Raw genomic sequence first — 22,178 nt, forward strand, 5'->3', positions numbered from 1 at the left:
CATTTCTGTAGCCTCTCCAACTCGATGTGGAATTTGAGATTTAACTCCGTTCCTTCCCTCGGTGGCCCAGCAGGAACAGAGACCTCACAGGGTGAATTCTGGGCACTGCCTGGATCCAGGGCCACCTCCCCTTGGTCTGGGCTCGTGTGACAACCACAGCTAATGACTGTTCCCGCTCCAGAGGCGCTGACAGAATCCCACACTGTGCCATTCCCACCACTCTGCTCCCCCGAGGAGAACAAGCCACGTTTTTGTAACAAAGAGGGATTTTGCCACTGTGAGCTGCCCCCACACCACCAACCTCCTCTGCCACAGCTGTGCAAGCCACAGCCTGGACAATCCTCACAGTCCTGGGGACAGTGATGCCACTCCAGCAGAAACCTGGAGCACAGGCTTTGTTTTTGCCGCCAGCTCTGGCACCACACAGGTACATTCCTGGTTTATTATAGGGGTTTTTTTGTGTTTAAACACACTTTCTCCAGAGAAGAACTGTATTGAAATCACATTCTGAGTGAATTTAGCTGCCAGTTGAGTTCAGCCCGGAGAATAAACCACGGGGTGTGACACAGCCCTGGTGGCACTGACACAACAGAGCTGCTGGCAAAGATTCAGCCAGGGCTTTGCCCCCAGGCTGATGATGGAGGAGCATCCCCCTGGCTTCACAGCCCTGCAGTCCCCAGCCACCCTGACCAGGGTGGCTGGGGACTGCAGGGCTGTGAAGCCAGGGGGATGCTCCTCTGTCCTGGCTGTGCTCCCTTGTCACAGACCTCAGGCACCTCCTCCCACGTGAGATGAAACACAGCATCAAAACCTCCCTAATCGCACTCCTGTGAGCCTGACTGAGCAACGAGACTCCGCAAAACCGAGATTCTGACAACACCAGAACTCCCCAGGTGGCAAAGATCCCGCTCTGATCCCACTCCTGCAGCGTTTTTCCCCATGGAGAGGAAGGATGTGAACACCAATGGTTCCAGAAGGAGCTGAGAGTGCTGACAGGGCTCCCCGTCACGGGAACGGCAGTCTGCCGTCCTTCTCACTGTTTCTGGGTGGCACCTGAGCTTGGAGTTGTCTTTCTGAGATTCCTGCTCCGTCCTGCACCGTTCTTTGAGTGTAAAAGAGAATGTAGGCCTGGGTCTTGCACACCTCCTCCACGCTACATACATTCAGTTTGGAGTCATTGCAGTGGACCCAAAACCCTGGGGAGCAAAGGGAGAAAGAGGACATCAGCAAGGGAGGCAGAATTCCTCCTGGATGCATTTTGAAACTGTTCATAGGAAACATCCACAACGCAGGAGAAAAAGCATCTCTGTCCTCCTCTATCCGGAAAACATTCTGAGCCTTTTTATTTTTTTTTTTTTTTTTTTTGCACTTTAGAAATACCAAATCTTAATTTAATCAGTGATATATAATATCCCATAAGCTCAATTAGGCAGAGACAAGAATCCCCCTGGAGATGGCCAATTTGTCCCCCTTTCTCCAGCCAGGAGGCAGAGTCAATACCAATTCAGCTGCTGGAGCCGCACCACCCCCTGCGGATGTTATTCATGAATAGTTCCTGTCCGGTCTCAAAACACTTTCTGTTTATCTCCTCATCCCAAGGATACCCGAGCAAAGGCACCCAGCTGGAGCAGCTCCACGGAGTGACTCTGCCTGAGAAAATGAGGCATTCACGGCGCTCCCAGCGGGCACGAAGAGGCTCCCCGAGGGGGCTCCGCGCGAGGGGGGAGTCACAAACCAACCGCGCCACCGGGAACACAGCGGGGCACACAGACTGCTGAGCCGGGCCCAGAGGAGCTCTGGCCACAAAGCTCCCCAGCAGGCCACGGCTGCGGGGTAAAAGAGGGGTTTGTGGGGTCGGGCCCCCCGTCCCCAGGCACACGCACCTCCCTCCGTGTTGTAGCAATATGCTGTGTAGTGTCCTGAGCCAAACCCCTTCCCGTGATGCATCACCACAGCCGAGAGGTCATACACAAGGGTCTCTTTGCCAAGAGAGGAGAGAGAGTCCCTGCAGCAGTAAGGTTCCATGTTTAATACCTGGTCAAAGAGGACATGGACCCCGATCTTCTCGCGGTGATTGCGCTCAGACCACCTGCGAACACAAGGGATCAGAGACTTGGGGTCTGCTCCGGGCTGGGGGGGGTGCACAGGCAGACACTGCTCCACAGCCCTCCAGTGAAGCATCACCAACTGTTTCCCTTGTTTTCACTCGAAAATCTCCTACAGCCACCTTGCACACACAGCTCCTTCTGTCCCTGATGGCATTAGCGGGGATATTGTTGAGATCACAACAGCCAAGCAGCCTTTAAAATCCTCAGTTCTATCAATAAACCCCCACACACACCTGGCCTAACCATTTTAGAGGCTTTTCATAATATTTTGAGTTTTGTCTGCCATTTATTCAACAGGTAAATACACAACACTGGCATTTAACTCTCACAACCTTCCACCTTCAGCAAATCTCTCGGCTCATCGACTGATCATCTCCCAGCCATCCTTCCAAGCTGCCTGCAAACCCAGCAAAGGCCCTCGAGGACAACTCAAGGAAACCAGGACTAATATTTACGAAACATTACATGGGGGGTGTGGCAGAAAAGATGCTGCAAACAAATCTGCACGCTACGAAACTGCCCCTGATTGCAGCGTGAGAGGGTTTCACATGCCTGGTGGGTAACAGGTTATCCATCTGCACTTAGCAGGAACTGAGAGAAGTTATGGGCCCACAGTTCCTCCCAAAAAGTAGAGGCCAGTGTCCCCTCACCTGAAGCGTTTAAGGTGCAGCCGGAGGACCTGAGGTAGTCTGTAGATCAGCAACTGCTTTTTAGCTTCACTCAGAACAAGAGGTTTAGGAGAAGACTTTCGCCGTTTGCCTGACAAAAAAAAAACACCCAAAAAAAAAAAATCAAGGCAAGAAGGATTGTTAGGATTTGATCACTTCCCAGGAGAGAAAAATAGCACATGATGACCTCTTTGTTCCAGCAGCAGTCGGGCTCAGGTGTGCTCGGGATGGACACACAAGTAAATATTTAGGAATCCCTCCACAGGAACTTCTCCAGGATCAGAACTCCCCCTTTTGTGATGCTCATAATCACACAATCAGTTGTCACCTTCAAGCTGCTTGTGCTGATGTTTTGCCCCGAGAAATACACCGAGAACACCAAGACAGAGCCAAGGCCAAAGACACCTGGGGCTGCAGCAGCTCCAGTTCCCACAGGGCAACTCCAGCACACAAAGAGCAGTACCTGCTATCTTATTCTGTCTGCTACTTTGAGCTTCTTACAGCACTAGAATAAGGCTTGTAGCAGCCTGCATTAGCCCAAGGGTATTAATATAAGTCAGAAAATGCTTCCAGCAGAATTCCACCAACAGCAAACAGCCCCTGAAGCAAAGCTGGAGAAGAGGGAGAACGGTTCCTCTTCCCAGTGCTTGCTCTTTGCAGGACACTGAACATATGACTGTCCCAGGAGGAGGACAGGTGGCTGTCAGAGCTTCCAATAAGAAATGTACCTGTTAATTAGATTTCTGCACCTCAGTGCACCAGTTCAGAACAGATGGGTGCCTCCTCCTCCAGCACGTCTGACACGCGCTGCCCAGATCATTCCTGGCACCTGGACTCGGGCTGGTGCCTTTCCCTGACTCTTTCCAGCTGGTTAATGCTTCCCAAGCCATTTAATTCTGAAGTAACCATTAAAATTCAGCTTTCACAAAGAATCAAAGCAAACTGAGTTAAGATGAAGCTGAACTCATCCGCATCGACAATTTGTGAACGTTATTTGTGAATCAGAATCCATTCAAATCATATTTGGCTTTTTTCCAAGAACATCCAGTCAAGGATTATTTCCTAACACTCTGGGAAGATGTTTGGTAACAGATTTGCCAGTTGACAGGGAACAGATCTCTACAAGTATTTGCTACTCCAGCTGCTTAGTTGCAATGCAAGTCAAATCACTGGCGTTCTCCTCCCAAGGGAATGAACGTTTGCCATAAATACCTGCATGAAAAAGAATCCAAATCCAGCTTATCAGAGTGGCTGAGCTGAATGATAACACACAGGCTAAAATGATTTTCAGGGATATAATGACCTTTCACTCAGAGCTGCTGCAGGAAAGCAAAGTCATCTACTAGCTGAGCACAGCAAAATCTGTGCATCACCTCCCAGGTAATAACACATTACCTGAGCCTCCCTGGATACTGCCAGGTCAGTGCTTCCCAGCAAATGCCCACAGAGGGATGAAACTCTCACCTGGCACAGCTACACACCTTGAGAACTCTGATTTCTGGGTCAAGGATTCAATCAAGAACAAGCAGCATAGGGATGATGTGTCAGAAAAGCTTTCCTGCCACGCAGAGATGAGTAAAGCACGGGGGATAAAGCCCTTCTTTTGCCTCTAAATCCAGCCCCCTCTCTCCCAAAAAATTCTTTTAAGTCCCCTCCAACACAAGTGAGTGCAGTTCTGAACAGGCTTGTACCAAAGCTGTAGTGAATTGTGCTGCTGAACGGCAGAGATGAGAGAAAAACGACACGTCCGATGCAAAAACGACATGCCAGGTCCCAACGGGAGCCCGAAGGAGCAGCATCTACCAACGGCAGGAACCAAACCAGCAGGAGCAGCCCAGAAGAACAGAGTTTTCCCCCCCAGGCAGGCCACAAGCCACGTCCCCAGGCACACAGCTGGTGCCTCCAGAGCCCACTCACTGTTGCACTGGTCGCAGGCGTAGATCCTCCCCTCCAGCGCCTCGGTCTCGGTGAACTTGGCCAGCATCTCTGTCAGCAGGCACTCTGCCTGCTGCACTGGGACAATGCCCTTCTCCAGGGAGTGGTAGCGCTCGGGGAACTCCAAGGAAAGGTCCCAGAAGGGCTCCACGGTGTTGGATTTGTAGTTGCACGTTATGCAGGTGACCTGGGGATGGAACAAACACACAGATACTGCTCTGTACCCGCACACTGGCACTGACTGTCACAGCCACGGGGCAGCTTCGTGCCCAAAAGGCAGAACAGTTCCACAAAGATCTGTGAGTCAAGGGAAACACTTCGATGTCCAGTCTGAAAGCAAATAATTTAAAACTTCCTTCTCTCTTCACCTTTCTGGGATTTACTTCCTTCCTCAGACAAACACCTTTACAGGTGAAACACCAATTCACAGTTGGCACATTCGGTGTCTCAAGGTGACTTTCATATGCTGGCAAAAAAATTGTCAAAGAGCTTGTTCTTTAAAACATCAGATGCTCTCCCTGACCCTCATCATATTCTTCCTAGGCATGGAAACACCACCAAAAAGGGACAAAACAAAGGAAAAAACACTTTGAAATCACATTCAAAACTTAGATTAAATCTAAGGGGTCAGAACTTCTGTGCTTGTGCAGATTTCATCCTGAAGTGACAGAAGCCAAGTGAACTTATAATGAATGTGACAAGCATGGAAATGCTGACACCTGCACAGCAACCTTTCTCAGGAGGTGCTCCTAAGCCACTCCTCACATATCTGGGGGTCCTCAACACACAGAGCCTTTGCTCCCCGGTGTGAATGGCTCCAAACGATCCCTGTGCCAGAGCAGGCCCATACCTGGCTGAGCAACTGCCCGTGGAAGATGGTGTTGACCACCTTGAGGACCTGCTTGGTGAGCTTCCTCTGCGAGAAGGGGATGAGGATCCTGCGCTTCGTTCCTTCCGACTCCAGCTCCTGCTGGACTTTATCCAACAGCTCGCAGAGGAATTCCTGAGCGTCCTGCTGATCGTAGCCCCGGAAGGCCGGGATCAGGCTCCACACGGAGTGCAGCATGGCAAAGGGGGACACGAGGGCCCACTTGCCAGACCACATCACTCTGAAGAGGGTGTGCAGTTCGTGGCAGAGGGAGATGTGCTTTGAGCTCGGCTCCTTGGGCTGGATCAGTTCTAAGCTCCGGCTTATGGAGGAGCTCCCATTTAAGCCAGCTGGCGAGCTCTGCGTGCCAGATGATCCCACTTTGTCAGTCTTCCCTGACTCATTAGCAGCAGACCCATTTGCCAGTTTGCCAGGGATCCTGGCCCTCCCGTTCACAGTTTTAGCCAAGAGTTCTTCTGTTTCACAGAGATCGAGTGTCAGAAAACATTCTCTGAACTTCTGGAGGTGACTCAGCACTTGCAGAATGGAGTTCATGTAACACGTGTTCCCCAGGTTCCTCAGCCCCGTCACCCCGGGCGTCATGAGGGGCTGGCGCCGGATGGAGTAGAACTGTCTGAACCTGCTGCTCTGCACCTGCCTTGAGGTAGGGGAGGAGGCCACCTCCCTGAATTTCCTTGGAATCAAGTTCTCCCTGTGCACGTGGGACAGCAGCCTCGCGCTCTTCCTGGGGGGGGTGTTCGCCAGCTCCTCCAGGAGCTGCCTCTTCATCTCCTGCCGCCGCTGCCGAGCCGCCTCCTTCTTCTTCTCCAGCTCCTCCAGCTGCTTCTTCTGCTGCAGTTTCAGCTGCCCCCGAGAGCTCTTGTCGAACCAGGTCCGCAGCGCCCTCGCCAGCAGGGCCTGGCGCCGGTGCCAGAGCGCCGTGAGCATCTGGGACTGCCCCGGGGGGCTCCTGCGGCGGCCGCGCGCGTCCTCCCCCAGCGCCATGGAGCGCAGCGTCCGCCCCCCGCGCCCCGGGGCGTCCTGCCTCTGCCCCTTGATGGCCGACAGGGAGCTCCTCAGCAGCTTCAGGTCCCCCTCGGGGTTGTCGTTGAGGACGTAGTCCTGGCAGAGGTAACAGAACACGTACAGGTCGTGCACCTCCATGGCCAGGGGGTGCCGCGTCTCCTGGAAGTGGCGCAGCGCGTGCTCCTCGATGTACCGCCCGCAGGCCACGTGCGAGCACTTGAGGCAGGCCCAGAGCGACTCCGTGGTCTGGCAGTCCACGCACTGCCACTTCTGGGGGTTCAGGATCGAGTGGTCCTGGGCGAGTCGTAGCCGCCCGACATGTTTGCATCTATCCATGTCTCACAGGAGTCGTCGCTGCTCTGACCTGCCGAGGCAAAAAAAAGAAAGGGAAAAGGGTTTTAGAGCCATGACAGGTATGTAACATTTCTGTTCAGGGTGGAGTCGTGGAAGGGACCCACAGAGATCAAAGTCCAACTCCTGGCCCTGCACAGGACACCCCCAAATCCCACCCTGTGCCTGAGAGCATCGTCCAAACGCTCCTTGTGCTCTGGCACCTTTGGGGCCGTGACCACTGCCCTCCTTTTGTACCAGACCTATGAAAACACCCATGTCGTGTTTTGTCAATCCCTCAACCAACAACACTATTTCTGTGCACAGTTTTTTTAAAAGCATCAGTGAAAGACATTGGATGGACCAGGTCTAGAGAATAAAGCTCCATCTGTCTCCTAAGGCCGGCCCAGACAGCTGCCAGCACGTCTGACCCAATCCACGGAGAGAAGGATTCATTCAGTCCCCACACACGTTTGATCTTTAGCTGCCCCCTTGAAATTGATACACTCAAAAGGAATTTGGAATTGGAATGCATATCATCAGGAACCAGACTGAGGTTACCAACTTCAGGCAGAAGCCACTGAAATATCAGATAATGGTGGTAACCAGAGCATTTGTCCTCAGGCTTTACATTCTGCCCCCGAACTCCCCGATTTCCCACAGCCTCCCAAACATTCCAGTGCTGAAAAAAAATCAGCATGGGAAAAAAAATTCAACATGTAGCACCACGCAGGGGAAACCTAAAGGAAAATCTGTGTGTGGACGTGGGACACACAAACAGAGAAAGCAGCTGATTTACTGAGCAACCACTGGAACTGCAGGGACATCCGAGGAGGTGCAAGGAGTGCAGCCCTGTGAAAAGCCCAGCTGAACCCTGGCGTGCCAGCGCTGTGGATTGTGCAGTGCAGCCCCTGCAGGCTCTGGTCCCAGGGAAGGAGGGCAGCCCCACACGCTACTCACGGGGCCGCGGTCACACATCCTTTCCTCCGCCACGCAGCGTCCCGGGCGCGGAGCAGCCCCATGTTCCACGGGAGTCCCGGTGCTTCAGGGAGAATTTAATCACCAGTTAAGTCTTCACTGCGAGGCAGCCCATCTTCAAAGCCCTGGAGAGAGAATATTCTGGTGATGCACAGAAACAAACCCAGGCAGGGCTGGTTTGGAGCACCATTAATTAACCCCCTCGGCGCACACGGAACACCTTTATTACAGGCACCGGAATTATCTGGAAGCCAAAGCCTGCTCACACCCAGGAACCCAAATTCTCAGATGTTCACACGCGTCACACGCAAAGAGGCACTCTGGAATTTCATTTTCTGCTTTCATTTTCGGGCAAGCTGTAAATCTGCTGATCACATGGGGCCTCTTCGTCGTGAGTCTTTTGTAGTGGGTGACCCAACATATGGCAGAGCAAAAATGGGAGTTAAAAAAAGTGAGGAAAAACGTGCCCCTCCTGTGATCACTTGGATTTTGGCTGCTTCGATCACTTGGTGAACGAGGGGGGAGGAGATGGGGGAAAAGATTAAAAAAAAAAAAAAAAAAGCTGTGCTGAATAAATTTCATTTCTAGGTGATTCTTCAAACAATAAAAAGGAAGTAATGAGGAGTCGTCAAATGTGAACTGCAGCAAAATAAGAACTAGAGAGGAGAGGAAAATGGGTAAAAACCTGCCAAAAGGTAGAAGAGGTTGTAAAAATGGATCTGTTGGAATAATCCAGGAGAGACTGAATTAAGTTGCTCCCACAGCTACGACTGCGGTACTGAACACACACAGAGCAGTGACAGGGGACAGCAATCCCAGGCACAAAGTGGTTACAGATGGCACAGAGAGTGTGGGACCTGGCACACAGAATATTTGGTTAAAAAGTCATTTTATGAGGGGTAAAGTTTAATACAACAAAGGCCCCAGCACACCCTGCCAAAGGCTTTGGGACAGGTATTGAGCCATCACCTGGATGGGTGGGCAGAGACCTGGCCAGGCTAAGAAAATGCATTTTTAGTGGCCCTAAATTATGCAAGTCTGCTTTATTCACTGCCTTTTTCGGTGATATTGCTGTTAAAGATGGAATCTCTTAAGGAAAAAAATCAAAGCTCTTCAGTTCTTTCACTCTCCTCCACTCCAGATTAAAGCTCAAGTGGCCACTTCAGCCCCTGCCTCCTGGGGGGACCCACAGTGCCTGAAGAACCATCTGAGCTGTTTATTCAAAGGGGCTCAGAAACCTCCCCACCTCTCCTTTGGGCTGGGCTCGTTCCCTCCCAGATCCCAGGACCTGAAAAGGCACTTCTGGAAATCCTGTTCTAAACAAAGGACCGATTTGGTCTCCTCTTTCCAAGTTGGAAACATCCCCTCCCACCTTCCTCCCTCCCCACCTTCCTCCCTGACCCTTCTTCCCCCCTCTTTCTTTATTTCTCTCCTCAGGTCTGGACAAAAAATTGTGCAATAATCCTGTCTAGGCTTGGTGAGACCAAGTGGCAGAGATTCCAGCTTGAGAGAGTATAGACACTATGGTAACATTGACAGCCTTCATTTACATAAAAGAATACTAATTATGTTGTATCATCAACATCTGTGATTCTGCTCACTGCCATATGCGACAGTGTGGGGAATTTAACCCTTGAGTCTCACCAGCGTGTTCTGAGGAACAAAAAATGGGCCTTATGCACACAGCTTTCCAGAGAATAATCAAACAGCCAGTTGCTCACCAGCCCTGCAAGCTCTCAGGACACGGTATTTTCAAAACCCACTAGATTTATCCCAAATTTCCAAGGAAGGAGAACCAGTGGTGCTGGTTCCAGCTGGGTTACAGGCTACCAGGAAATCAATCCCACACCAGATCCAGAGCATCAGGGAATCGTGTTTGACAATGCGGGAGGCTGTCAGGAGATAAATCACCAGCCTTTTGTCAACTGCTTTTGCTTTTCCTGTGTGGGCCGGGAGATTTCCTGCTTGCAAAGGGAAAGAGATTCTGAACACGGTGGGGCAGTTGACAGAGCAGCTTTGTTACACCTTAATTCAGTCGTTCTCAGCACAAAAGCATCTTTGATGCCGCGGGTGATATTCCCCACCTGGTTCTCTTTAGGTATCCACGGATAATTCCCCTGCAAATCCAAGCCCTAATTCCCTGTACCTTGGGCTGCTCTCAAAGTTAGAAAGAAATGGTGTTTATTTAACCCAAAACCACTCGAATGAGAGGTTTTCCTCAGAGAGGGGCTTCTCCACCCACCACACTTCAGAGTTCGTCTTCACATTAAAGGTTTCTCTTATTGACTCATATTTTTGAGCCCTTCCATGATTAAAAAAAAAGGATTAAAACTGACTCTCCCATGAACCAAAGGCAGCTGGAGCAGCTGCAGGTCCAGCCCTGCAGCCCCCACGCCCCAGAGAGCAAAAGGAGCCACCGAAACACTCGCACATGAGTGAGAAGTTTCCCTCTCTTTTCCACAGGTACACAAACAGCTGGCCACAACCTCCTCGCAAGAACAGGCTGCCAGGAGGAATGACAGGGCTGGGATTAAAGGAGAACACCACCGTGAGTCAGAACCTGTAAACAGGGGGGAAAACAAACCTGGCTGAGATCACAGGGCTGGAGCCGCTTCGGAGGCTGCAGGGCCTGAGCACAAATCGCTGCGGTCGGTGTGACAAACCATGAGCAACACGAGGGTTTAATGACGGAGAATTAACACCTTGGATTTTAAAAGCCTTGGAAACAAACACACAGAGCTCTGCTCTCTGCAATTATAGTTTATCCCGTTTAATTCTGGGGCTTACAATTTTTTTTTTTCCATTAAGGTAGATGTCATTTTAAAGAATCTCTATAAACTCCTCCTTTCTCACCTACTTGGATCTTTCCCAGATAAGGGCTGGGGGAAGGAAAAGAAGGAGGAGGGATGAGTTGCTTGCTCTGCACTGAGAAGAGGCACCAGCAGCAGGAGGAGCTGCACTGCAATGCACTAAACATGAGTAAAACTGAAACAAAGTAATAGGGAATAAAAGAAAAATAAGGACATTAGTTTAGCCAATAATATTTTAGGGACAATTTGAGTATTTCCCACATTGCAAATCACTTAAACACTGGGTCAAACCCTACTTCCCTTCCTTGCATGGATCACAACCCTGGAAAAACTCATGGCAAGAACCTCCAACAACTTCAAGAACCAAACGCAGCAGAAACAATTTGGCTCCTGACCCCAAAAGAGTGTTAAAATAAACCACATGATTTCATTATGCTTCTTTGTCCCATTGTTACACATTTGGAACCTGATTAAAGACATCTGCAGGGATCTGTTGACACCAGCTACTTTCTGTTTCTAAATCAATCTGCAGGAAGCGAAAAGAACAGGGATCAGGAGAGGTGCTGGATGTTTGGCCTTGGAATGATGCCTCTTTTATTTGTCCAACAGTTGACTCCACTCTTGTCCAAGAGTGTTCAGTACTGGCACAAACTCCTGGAAATCATCCTTCAGGACAGGTGGGAAGCTCAGACTGAATGATTCTTTCATTCATTCCTCCCTCCCTCCCCTGGGAATGGCAGCAGTGAAACACAGCAGCATTTCACCAGCCCAGTGGGAACTGGTCCCACATTAAATAAAGCACATTTGCCCCTTTTTTAAACTTCTCCCTTTTTGTTTTAAAACACTGTAGGAAAAAAAATATCCTCAGGTATTCCTGGTTTCCATCAAAACTACATAAGGAACATACAGCATTTGGTCAAACTGCAGTGACAGGACAAGGGGGATGAGTTCAAACTGATAGAGAAGGAGGTTAGATGGGATATTGGGAAGAAATTCCTCCCTGGGAGGGTGGGCAGGCCCTGGCACAGGGTGCCCAGAGAAGCTGTGGCTGCCCCATCCCTGGAAGTGTCCAAGGCCAGGCTGGATGGAGCTCTGAGCAACCTGGGCTGGTGGAAGGTGTCCCTGCCCAGGGCAGGGGGTGGCACTGGTGGCACTTTAAGGTCCCTTCCAACCCAAAATATCCAGTGATTCTACGATACTATGAAATAGGTTTAAAAATTTAGATGCAAGACCCCAAGTGCTTTCCCCCCACCCAATAACCCATTTTCATGTGGAACTCTGGATTTTCCACCCTGCTGCAAACACCCAAAAACGCAAACAGGGCGACAGCAGAGAGGAGAGATCTCTAAAACTGCACACGGCGACTCCAAAACGTTATTCCTGTGATTGTTTTAACCTCCCCGTTTGTGAGGAACCAATTATTGAACCAGATGTCTAATGAAAACATGTAATCTGAGCTGCACTGGAGATGGGGGGAAAAAAATTCCTGCTCAGGCATTCATGTTCCAGTTCTAAGGGTGTACTCACAGCAAAGCCCTGTATTTACAGACTCCCAGAATCACTGAGGTTGGAAAATCCCTCCAGGACCAGCCAGTCCAACTGTAGTTGGACTGGCTGGTCCTGGAGGGATTTTCCAACCTTGTACCCCAGCCCAGAGCACTGAGGGCCATGTCCAGCCCTTCCTTGGACACCTCCAGGGATGGGGATTCCAAACCTCCCTGGGCAGCCCCTGCCAAGGCCTGACAGCCCTTTCCACGAGGAAATTCCTCCTGAATTCTTCCTCACCTCTCAAAGACTCTGGCAATGACACTTTTCCAAGCAGAAAACAATAACAACTGTCACCACCACATCCCCATCCTCTGTCCTTAGAGGAATATTCCCCATTCCTAAAGCGAGTCAGTGCCTGGAAAGGGTGAAATAACCTTATCCTGCCTTTTTTTGCTGTTCTGGTGAACTGGTTTAGCTGCACTCCCCAGAACCACCTCCCTGCAGACACACACACACACACACACACACACACACTCTCTGCTTTCTGGTGAACTCCAAGGAGCCAGAAAAGCCACCAAACTCCTTTGGTTGGGTGGGAATAAATTTGTGGCTCCAACGAAAGACTTGGCACCGCCGTGTCCTCCAAGAGCCGTAATTCCAACTTCACACAGGCCAGCAAATCTCTGCACATGTGTCTTCTATCCACATTCCTTCCCAGCGAAGATCCCATTAAACTGGAGCCAGCTCAACACTCCCTACAAATGGAGCTGCAGTTGAGGGTTTGAAAACAATCATGGCAAGGCAGAGGGAAGGTGAAACCCCTCCTTTCACACAGGAATGGGCCATTCTGTGCCTAGACTGCCATTCAAATCCAGCCCCACGAGTCTGAACTTGGAAGATTTTAAAATTTAAAGTGTTTTAAAGATGAAATAGGAATATTCTTATTAAGACAAACTCACACTGTCTCTCATCTAAGAGATAAACAAAAATAAGTGGTTAAATCCCAGCTACCTGTACTTTTAATTTTAGCCCTTGACTTCAGGTCTAAGAATCAATTTCCATGTGCAATATTGACTCCATATTCTTCAGAGCCACTGTAAAACACACAAACAAATAAGATCCATGTGCTACAGGTCCCTGAAAATGTGGGAACTACTACTTAACTACTCTGGATGTTAAAAAGCATTATTAATGTGCTGCATACATCTTAGTTCACAGCTTTCCAGAACTTAATGTTTCTTCATTTATTACAACACATCAAATCCCTCCTCCCCTCTCTTTCCACAGGCTTCGAGGTTTTATTTTTGGGCTGGCTTTTTGCAGTGTCAATAAGCTGAGAAACACGATCTGCACGCCCTGTGCACAGAGGCCCTCTCTGGACATTAAAAGAGTTCCCAGAGTTTCCTCCTGCCCTCCTGAACCAGCCCAAAAGGGAAGGAACCAACGCAGCAATTCCCTGGCTCTTCCATCTGGAGAAGCCTGAAGCAATTACAGCAAACACATACAACTTGAATTATCAGACTCAAACAGGAAAAAGGACAGAATTAGAACAGGCTGAAAGCAGACACCGACTGCCCGACGGAAAGTTACAATTTCACTTCATGAGTCAAGCAACCAACTTGACAGGACCCACGAATTCCCAAAGAGTTGTTTCCACAGTTCTGACAGAGAGTGCCATGTAATAGTGTCCTAAAGTTTTCTACCTCTTTGCCCCCAGACATTCCTCCTGAAACACCTCAGCCAGAGCAGGAGCTTTAACGGGCACAAAAGCAGCGGCACCGCCTCCGAATCAGTGGGAAATTCACTTTTTCACTCCTCCCCGTCCCAAAACTGTCAGGACTCACACCAAAACCTGTGTCTTTGCTTCCCTTCACACCTCCCCTGGCCAGGGCACCGCTCCTGCTCCAGGCACAGTCAGGGCTCAGGGCTGTGCCCAGGTTTATGTGGCAGCCCCAGAATCACTGACAAGGTGCAGGTGAAACCAAAGCAGCCCCATCTATCCCAGCGTGGCCTGACAAAGCAGGAACAGAGATCAAGAGCCTTTCTCTTGGCTTCCCACTTTCCCTGCCTTATCAGTCCTTCTAATCACAGCCAACCACACAAGCCCCTACATTTTTCCAGACTGCAGAAAGCATTTTTTTCTTTAGCCCATGCTCTTTAACCATTATTTTCACGTTCAGTACATCACATTTACTACCAATTGTCACGAAAACGGCACATTCAGAGTTGAGTTCACAGCAATAGTTCACAGATGATGCATAAAAAATATTAAAAATCACACACTAAGCCTTTTGATAGGGAAAATCCTATCAATGCCCACCCACTTTCACAACAAACATCAGCAAAATCCCACATCATTTTTGGGCTGATGATCTTAAAGTCCTTCCCAGCCTAAACGATTCCGTGACCCTGTGACTGCAAAGGCAGAGCCGGTTACGTTTTGACCCGGAGCACCTCGGTCTGTCCCCCCAGCATTTCAAACCCCGATTCATTCTGGACCAAAACCCAGGGAATTTTAAGAAAACAAACCCAGAGCCCCTCACGGCACAGGGACGAGGTGAAGTTTGGCAGCTCCAGCCCATCGGGGTCCTCGCGCTGCCGCAGGGATCGACGAGCAGCCCCGGGATTCGGCAGCGGAATAACAGCCTCCTCCAGGATCCCTTTGTGACAGACACAAAGAGGGATTACGGCACAGAGTGAAGACTTGCTAAGTTCTGGGTAGTCCTCTGCTGTTCTTCCTCCCACATTTTAATTCATATCCATCTTGGCAGAATCTCCGACAGACTATTAACAAACCCACCCCAAATCGCAGCTGATACAGCGCCGAGAGCCATCAGTCAAACGAACATGTCAGAGCCATCTCCAGAGCAATAAAGCACCAGACAACCCCAGCAGGCTGTGCCTTATTATCTTCACAGCCATAATGAACAGGCAAAGAGCATTAAATAGAAGTGCAATATTCCACAGGCTGTGGCTTAAGCAGGGAAGGTGCCTCTAATATGTTTGAGGAGCAGCGATTACAACCAGACAAAAATAACGAAGGGTTTTGACACACCTCTCCATCATTTTCTTCTCCTTCACTTGCCAATCAATTATCAGTTGTTTGTTTTTTTTTAAACCCCAAACGAGTGAGACAGAACAGCAGAAAATTTCCTGTGGGTTTTATATATAAATTTATAAATTGGTCGATGGAGTGAAACACGGCGACCAATTTATCCAAATGCAGATGGGACTCTGTTATTTTATTTGTCTGACCAACGAACCCCAGACATCAGCCCAGGATGCTCCATGGTATTTATCTGTATAATATCCATAAGCATTCCGACATCCCCAGCTCTGGAAATAGCAAATCTCTGACCCCCCACACTCAGACCATGGGGCTCGACCGAGGGCTTCTCTCTTTTCTTGTCAACAAAGAATTAGAGGGATTTACACGTCCCCTTCCCCTGCTTGACTGATGGGCCTGTTTTGTGCTGGGAAAACCACATTTATCCAGCAAACCCTCCTCTTCCTCAGCATGCAAACGGGGACCTGAAGTGGCATCAATAAAACCAAGATTTGTGGTTTTGGTCCCAAACCTTCCCAGCCTCGCACAAGGGTCGTGCCTCTGCTTTCTGCTACGTAAGGGAGAATTTCACCTGCCCAAATGCACCTTCCCCCCCCCCCCAGATGGAATTATTCCTAATTTGAATATTTTGAATCCTGTTCTGTCTGAAATCCTCTTTTTATGAATCACAGGCAGGATCTGAGTGGTGCCTTTGTCCTCCCCACTGCACGTCGGCGCCGCGGCACGAGGTCGGAACCGGGAACCCGATTTGTGAACTCTCAGGTTGTTAATCTTCCTTAAGAACTGAAGATCAACCCAGGCCCCATTCTAGAGCATCTGTTATTTTAATAAATTATCCTACTAAGAGGTTAGAGTTCATCCCTTCAATTTGTCTTGAGATGGAACAACAGGACAAGGAAAGCAAAGAGGGAGAGGTGAATTTGGGTTTGATGCCACAAAAAGCTGTTCTAAACCCTTTGGATTTTATGATAAACAGGGTATTTTCTTCCTTATTCACAGATTCACTTCCACTGTGTCCAACCAGCAGGTCTAACCATCCTGAAAAGTGCAGAAGAAGAGCAGTGCAAATTCCAAAGCACAGTTTTTCCCTTTGAAAGACACTCACTATTTTTACTCTGTATCATGGATATTATATTTTCTCAAAATAAACTCTTGTGAGAAGGATCTTCAGCCTTGCTCTGATTCAGGTGAATTAACTATTCTTAGTTAAATAGATTTGCTTCTAGTCTTAGTCTGATGACAGATTAACTCATGACTGGTCGGATTATGGACTTACCTCTGGAACTAAATCACTTTTGAATCTGAGTTATAGCTATTAGTTCTTTATAGCTCAGCTGAACAGCTTTTAGTACCTCCTTTGTGTTTCTGAAAGAATGATTAAACATCATTAAATCCAAGCTAAGGGCTCTTTCTCACAACTCCAGTGAATAAACAGCTGATTTAACTTTCTTTTTTAAGAACAGCACAGTTCTCCATGGATTTTTTTTTTCAGCATAATTAATACCATTCTGAGTCTAGAATGTTTGTCTTTAAAATTAAAACATGCTTTTCATGCTTGTGTTGCCCAGAGAAGCTGTGGCTGCCCCATCCCTGGAAGTGTCCAAGGCCAGGCTGGACGGGGCTTGGAGCACCCTGGGCTGGTGGAAGGTGTCCCTGCCCAGGGCAGGGGGTGGCACTGGATGGGCTTTAAGGTCCCTTCCCACCCAAACCATTCTGTGATTTAATATAAAACAGAGTTTTTTGCTGCCTGAAGAAGAGGAAAGCACATTTGTTGGAACTCGCTGGAATGGAGACACTGATCCCTCCCGGGAGAAAGGGAACAAAGCCCCAGCAGTGCAGAACCACAAGCCAGCCCTCAGTGCCCTCCTCAGGCCACTCTTTCAGCATTTCCAGCTAAAATCCACTTATCACTTCATCACGTCCCCTCCCGGGCCCTCCTTCCACACCACTTGTATCCCAACTTCAAACCCCGGGATTGTCTTCAGAGGCTTTTCAGAGCCTGAGAGAGAAGGGGCAGAATGCAATTAGAGGACAGTATTTCTTAATCAAATCTAAGCCGCCCACTGCAAGTGAATGGGAAAATATGGTCCCAAGGCAGGGCTCCTCCACGGAGGGCATGGATTTGCCTTTCACGGGGAATAAGGGAAGGGAGCCGTGGTCACCATTTCTTAATCAGCTCAGCTGATCTCCCATAGAACGTGTCAATGGAGGGACACAGCTGTGGCCCATAACTCTTGACTCGATCTTCCATGGTTTGGCTGAAAAGCCTGAAAAGCACAGAAATGCTCTAAAGCTCCAGTAAATTGGGTCTTTGAAAGGCCGGCCCTGGCTGCACCCGGAGGGGGGAAAGGAGTTTCTTTTTCACCAGCACTTGCTTAGAGGTTGAGTGTGAAAGTTTTCCTGATCTACACCACACCCCAAACTATTCTTTGCTTTTAAAGTCCAAGCTGGAGCAGGTTATTTAGCAACTGCACAGTTCTGCAGGGATTCCTGTGCCTGAGGATGTGTTTTTCCCTCTTGCACTTCAGTTAGCAGACTTACAAAACACTGGAACACACCTCCTTAGTCTGAATTTTCCTTTAAATAGTGCATTTGTCATGACTGACACGTTACACAAGACACATTTCAGAGTAACTGGGAGCTGTCAGATCCCAGGATTCCAGTTCTCTGTCTCCATTTGAAAACGCAGCTGAATTACAGAGCCAAGCAGTGAGACAAGAAAGCAAGTGTGAGCACCGTGGGGAGGGAACAAGAAAAGCTCCTGGTTTTCAGGTATTTTCTACTTTCTCAGCAAAGCTCTTAAAAAGCCAGGCTTCTCAGTGAATTACTTTATAATTACCTAATTAAAGGAACCTACCTAGTGAGCATGCTTTCAAAAAATCTCAGGGTTTGTCCCAACAATTTGCCACGTCCTGAGGCATTTCAACTGATTTTTGTCATGTACTGAAGGTGTAATAGTTCATGTGCACTCACTGCCACACTGTAAGCAAAAAGCTCATTAACAACACTTAGCACAACGCAGCCAGCTTAATTTTTTTTGCTTGTCTCCTGTCTACTACAGACACTCCTCAGCACTGCTGCAAAAAGGGAGGTTTTCTTCCTTTTGAACCCAGCAGAACAGCGTATTTTAACAGTACATTTTAATCTGCATTTTCCTCAGCACACCAGGACATAAATCACTGCAAACATACAAATAATCAGCTTTAGTTCGCTTAGAAATTATTTCCCTGTGACACTGGCAAAGGGCAGAACCTCACCTCTGTTTTTACCTCCTGTCCCCTCGCTCCCCCTTTAATCTGTTTTGTTTCCCTGGGTGCCAGAGCTGTAATTCCCTGGCTCCTGAGCCACAAGCGACTCAACAGCCTCACATGAGCCACCTTTCAGCTGAAGTCTCACAAAACCAAAGTGAAGAGCGTTAGGGTTGGTACAAACAGAGATATTCTCATCTATTAAATCAGATTTTTAAATGGTTTCTGGTAAACAGTTTGGTTCTGCTCCCTCCTGAGCAGTGACTCGTTAAGGGTTTCACACTAACGAGGATGGTCTCCCTTTCACTGGCATTGAAGGGGGCTTTTTTTCCATCCAACAGCCCTGAAGTGTTTGGGAAAGGTGAAGTGCCATTAACAACAGGCTGCTGAGACAGGAACATCTCCCCAAAAGGGGAAAAACCCAACAACAAAACCAACCCTCAGCGAAACATTCAAGATTAAAACCACAAAGGCTGTTAAACAAAGTGAGAGAAACTTCTAATTCACTGGAGAGGATTCTTGCAGAAAATAAAGGATTGGGGGGGATCTCTGGGATCTTTTGTCCCATCACACAGCTCAGAGTGACCCCATCTCCCCAGTCCCCCCTTCCACCTCAACTGCTGCTCCCAGTTATTGGCAAAGTTTTCAAGCAGCTTCCTTAGTATCTCTCTGTTCATTTACAACAATTTGAAACTAAACCTCTTAGTTTTGTTTTGCCTCAGAGCTGACAACTTCAGAAACCCTTTCACACTTCCCTAAAGCAAAAAACTCGTGTGAAAGAATCCACAAGGACCTCACAGGACAGAAGCTGAATTTTGTAGTATTTCCATTTATTAACTGTTCTGAATCAATCCAGTAACATCTTCTAAGGGATGAGAAAACACTAAATTTCAATTTAGGAGTCTCAGAAAAAGGCCTAAGACATTTCAGTATAAAAACAGGTAATGAACAGGATCTTAATAGACATTTTCAGTAATTTATGCTGAAAAAAAAAATCTTTGCTGCTGAGAAAGTGCTTCTTGTCACTTTTTCTGAGACAAAACAGAACTACTTGAAAATTATAATTAACAAGTGAGTGTTTTAGCACCGCAGAAAACAACCTGCAGGGTGTGATGTGGACAGAGCTGGGTTTGAAGCAGGAAGGACCAGCAACAAATCCACTGCAGCAAAAACCCCAGAGCAGAGGGGAGACACAGAACCTAAAGGTGCCTTCTTCTGTCCCTCAGCAGCATCCCAGGGATCAGCAGCACAACACTCCAGGGATACAGCCCTCACCCTTCCCTTCCCAATCCCAACAATCCTCAGCCCCCGTTCCTTCCACAGCACACGAGGCTGATCCCCAATTCCTCATCCTCGCAGGCCTCTTGTCAAGCCCAGGGCCTTGTACCACATGCAGCTGGAATCTCCGCAGGAATTGCAGCAGGAGATTCCTCACTAACAATCCTTGGACACACAACAGCTAAACAAATCCCCAGTTTTGGCTTCCTGGCTCTAACAGCCCCTAAACTGTTGCATATGTGACTATTGTCCAGCCCCGCTCCCGAACGAGCAGAATTCTCTGTAACAAACCCAACTTGCACAAGACCAAGAGTTATTCCAGAGCGGAAAATCTGCCAACTCCAAAACACCCCTTCCACTTTGGAGTCAGCTCGTATTCACAGGGAGAATGATCAGGGGAGGAATAAACACACATTTATGGTTTGCAAAGCCCGGAGACATCAAATGCTGCTCACGCTTGGCACATCGTTTCCAAATATTTGCACCCAGCCCGTTTTCAATCCAAATAAAAACACCAAATGCTTTCGTTGCCCTCTCCTTTTTAAACATCACCCAACCCCTCTGACACTGGATGAACCACAGCAACCCCCGGGTGCAGCTGCCCAAGGCAGAGCAGCCGAAATTCAGGGAGAATTCGATACGGTGCAGCTCCAGCCAGTTCACAGGGCCACTTGTTTAATCCAAGTCTAATCCACACTGCTCACACCCACACGGAGCTTTTAATTTGCAATTCCACTGATTTACCTGCTCCTCATTCCCGTGTCCCTTCATTCCTCAGCTCCAGCAGCCGCTCAGCTCTCAGCCCTCTCCCTAAAACCTTATTTTCACTCTCCTTATCATCCCATTTAATCTGTTCCCTATTTCCTGCCTTGCCAATCGATTCTCCTCCAGGAGAAGCTCCTGCCGAAGTCAGAGTTTTCCCTGGAATGAGGAATCAGCATCTCCTTCCCGGGTTTCCAGGAGCATCTTCCCTGAGGCGGCAGCGTGTGAAAGGACCGAATTTTGCATCATTTCACACCAGACGAGCTCAGCGGCTGCCGGAGTTCGCAGCATCTCTCCCTGACTAAAAGTACAGGAGCAAACTCTGCAAAGTAAAGCCACTTTCCACCCTCCCACTCCAGTATTTCGGGATAACGGGATGCTCTCCCCCACTCAGCATTCTCCTGCTGGAGAGCCGGAGCTGTCCTGACGCTCGGATCAGGCTCGTTCCCTCCGCCAGACCGCCCGTACCGCGATTACCGGCCGCCTTTCCTAAAATTAGCACCTTTTCCATCCCTGACTCCCGTTTTAGGGGCTCAGTTATCCCTTATCCGTTATTCCCTTGGCTCTGAGAGCCCTCGGGGCGGGCAGGGGGTGGTGGTGTCACCGCTGCGACCCCTTTGGAGGTTTTAAAAGGAGGTTTAGAAGCAGTTCCTCTCCCGGGGTGGACACTCCCCACCAACAAACCCAAACCCGAGGTGCTCCCAGTCCCCCCCGGATTAACTTCTGCTCCTTCCCTCTGTGCGAGACACAAACCCGTGGCTTTTTTTGTTGTTTGTTTTTTGTTTTTGTTTTTCCCGGTATTTTTTTTTTCTCTTAAATAAACACAAACCCGCACGGATTTTCCCCATTCTGGTGCCACCCCCCCCCCTCCAAGCACGGCACGGGGGTTTAAGGGGGATATTTTTATATTTTTAAGGCGCGTTTCTCCCCCCTCCCAGCAAAGCCACGACCCCCAGCAGCCCCCCAGGGTCCCGGGGAGGGCAAGGGGGGTCAGTCCTTGGGACGGGGGGTCCTGGGGGAGAGGGGGGGGTACGGAGCAAGGGGGGAATTGTAGAGAGGGGGGCCCCGGGGGTGGAAGCGGGTGAGGAGGGGGTCCCGGGGAAGGCAGGGAGCGGGGGTATCCTGGTGACATTCCAGGGCAGGATGTAGGGTCTGGAGAGGGGGTCCTGGGATGGGGCGGGGGGGTTCTTCAACAAAGGGAAAGTTGCGGAGCCGCCGAGCCCGGCGTGGGGGTCCCGCCCGCGCACAAAGGCGGCGACCCCGTGATGGGGAGAGAAGGGGCAATAAAGGGTCGCCTCCGAGCCCCCCCACGACCGCACCGCGCGGGGCGGCGGGGGTCCTTGAGTAGCGGGGGGGCAGCAGGGACCCCTCAGCACCCTCCTCACCACCCTCGCCCCCCGCAGCCCCTCACCGCTCTCCCCCCCCCGTGCCCTCAGGGGGTCGCGTCCCGTGTGTCCCCCCCCCCTCCCCTTTATTTACCGCCATCACCAGCACGCGCGAGCTGTCACCCAGCGCGAGACGCCCGCGCCGGCCACGCCCCCTCCCCGCCCATTGGCCGCCGCGCCCCGCCCCGCCTCGCCATTGGCCGGGGCGCACGTCACTCAGCGCCGGC

The 22,178-nt window shown here is 49.6% G+C and overlaps 1 protein-coding gene across 2 annotated transcripts; it reads right to left on the bottom strand.

Annotated features, from left to right (window-relative positions):
• Positions 1-755: 755 nt before the first annotated feature.
• Positions 756-22,110, bottom strand: USP49 (ubiquitin specific peptidase 49). Of its 2 annotated transcripts, XM_050327087.1 has the most exons (7): positions 22,046-22,110; positions 7,896-8,038; positions 5,562-6,969; positions 4,694-4,898; positions 2,759-2,867; positions 1,884-2,089; positions 756-1,196 (listed from the first exon to the last, which is right to left on the bottom strand). In XM_050327087.1, the coding sequence occupies exons 3-7, from the start codon at positions 6,939-6,941 to the stop codon at positions 1,006-1,008; spliced, it is 2,091 nt and encodes a 696-aa protein (XP_050183044.1). In that variant the 5' UTR covers positions 6,942-6,969; positions 7,896-8,038; positions 22,046-22,110; the 3' UTR covers positions 756-1,005. The 2 variants fall into 2 exon arrangements, with proteins under 2 accessions (XP_050183044.1, XP_050183045.1); XM_050327088.1 differs by lacking the exon at positions 22,046-22,110 and having other exon boundaries at positions 1,023-1,196; positions 2,035-2,089; positions 7,896-8,718.
• Positions 22,111-22,178: the final 68 nt, after the last annotated feature.

This window comes from Myiozetetes cayanensis, unplaced genomic scaffold (assembly GCF_022539395.1).
Source record: "Myiozetetes cayanensis isolate MyiCay16 unplaced genomic scaffold, myiCay2020 scf32, whole genome shotgun sequence".
Classification (NCBI taxonomy): domain Eukaryota; kingdom Metazoa; phylum Chordata; class Aves; order Passeriformes; family Tyrannidae; genus Myiozetetes; species Myiozetetes cayanensis.

Coding starts and splice junctions, on each gene's coding strand:
- USP49 (XM_050327087.1), bottom strand. CDS start 6,941: ATGGATAGATGCAAACATGTCGGGCGGCTACGACTCGCCCAGGACCAC. Junction 4,899..5,561: donor ACGGGCAGTTGCTCAGCCAG/GTATGGGCCTGC, acceptor TTCCATCCCCAG/GTCACCTGCATAACGTGCAA. Junction 2,090..2,758: donor CTGCACCTTAAACGCTTCAG/GTGAGGGGACAC, acceptor TTGTGTTCGCAG/GTGGTCTGAGCGCAATCACC.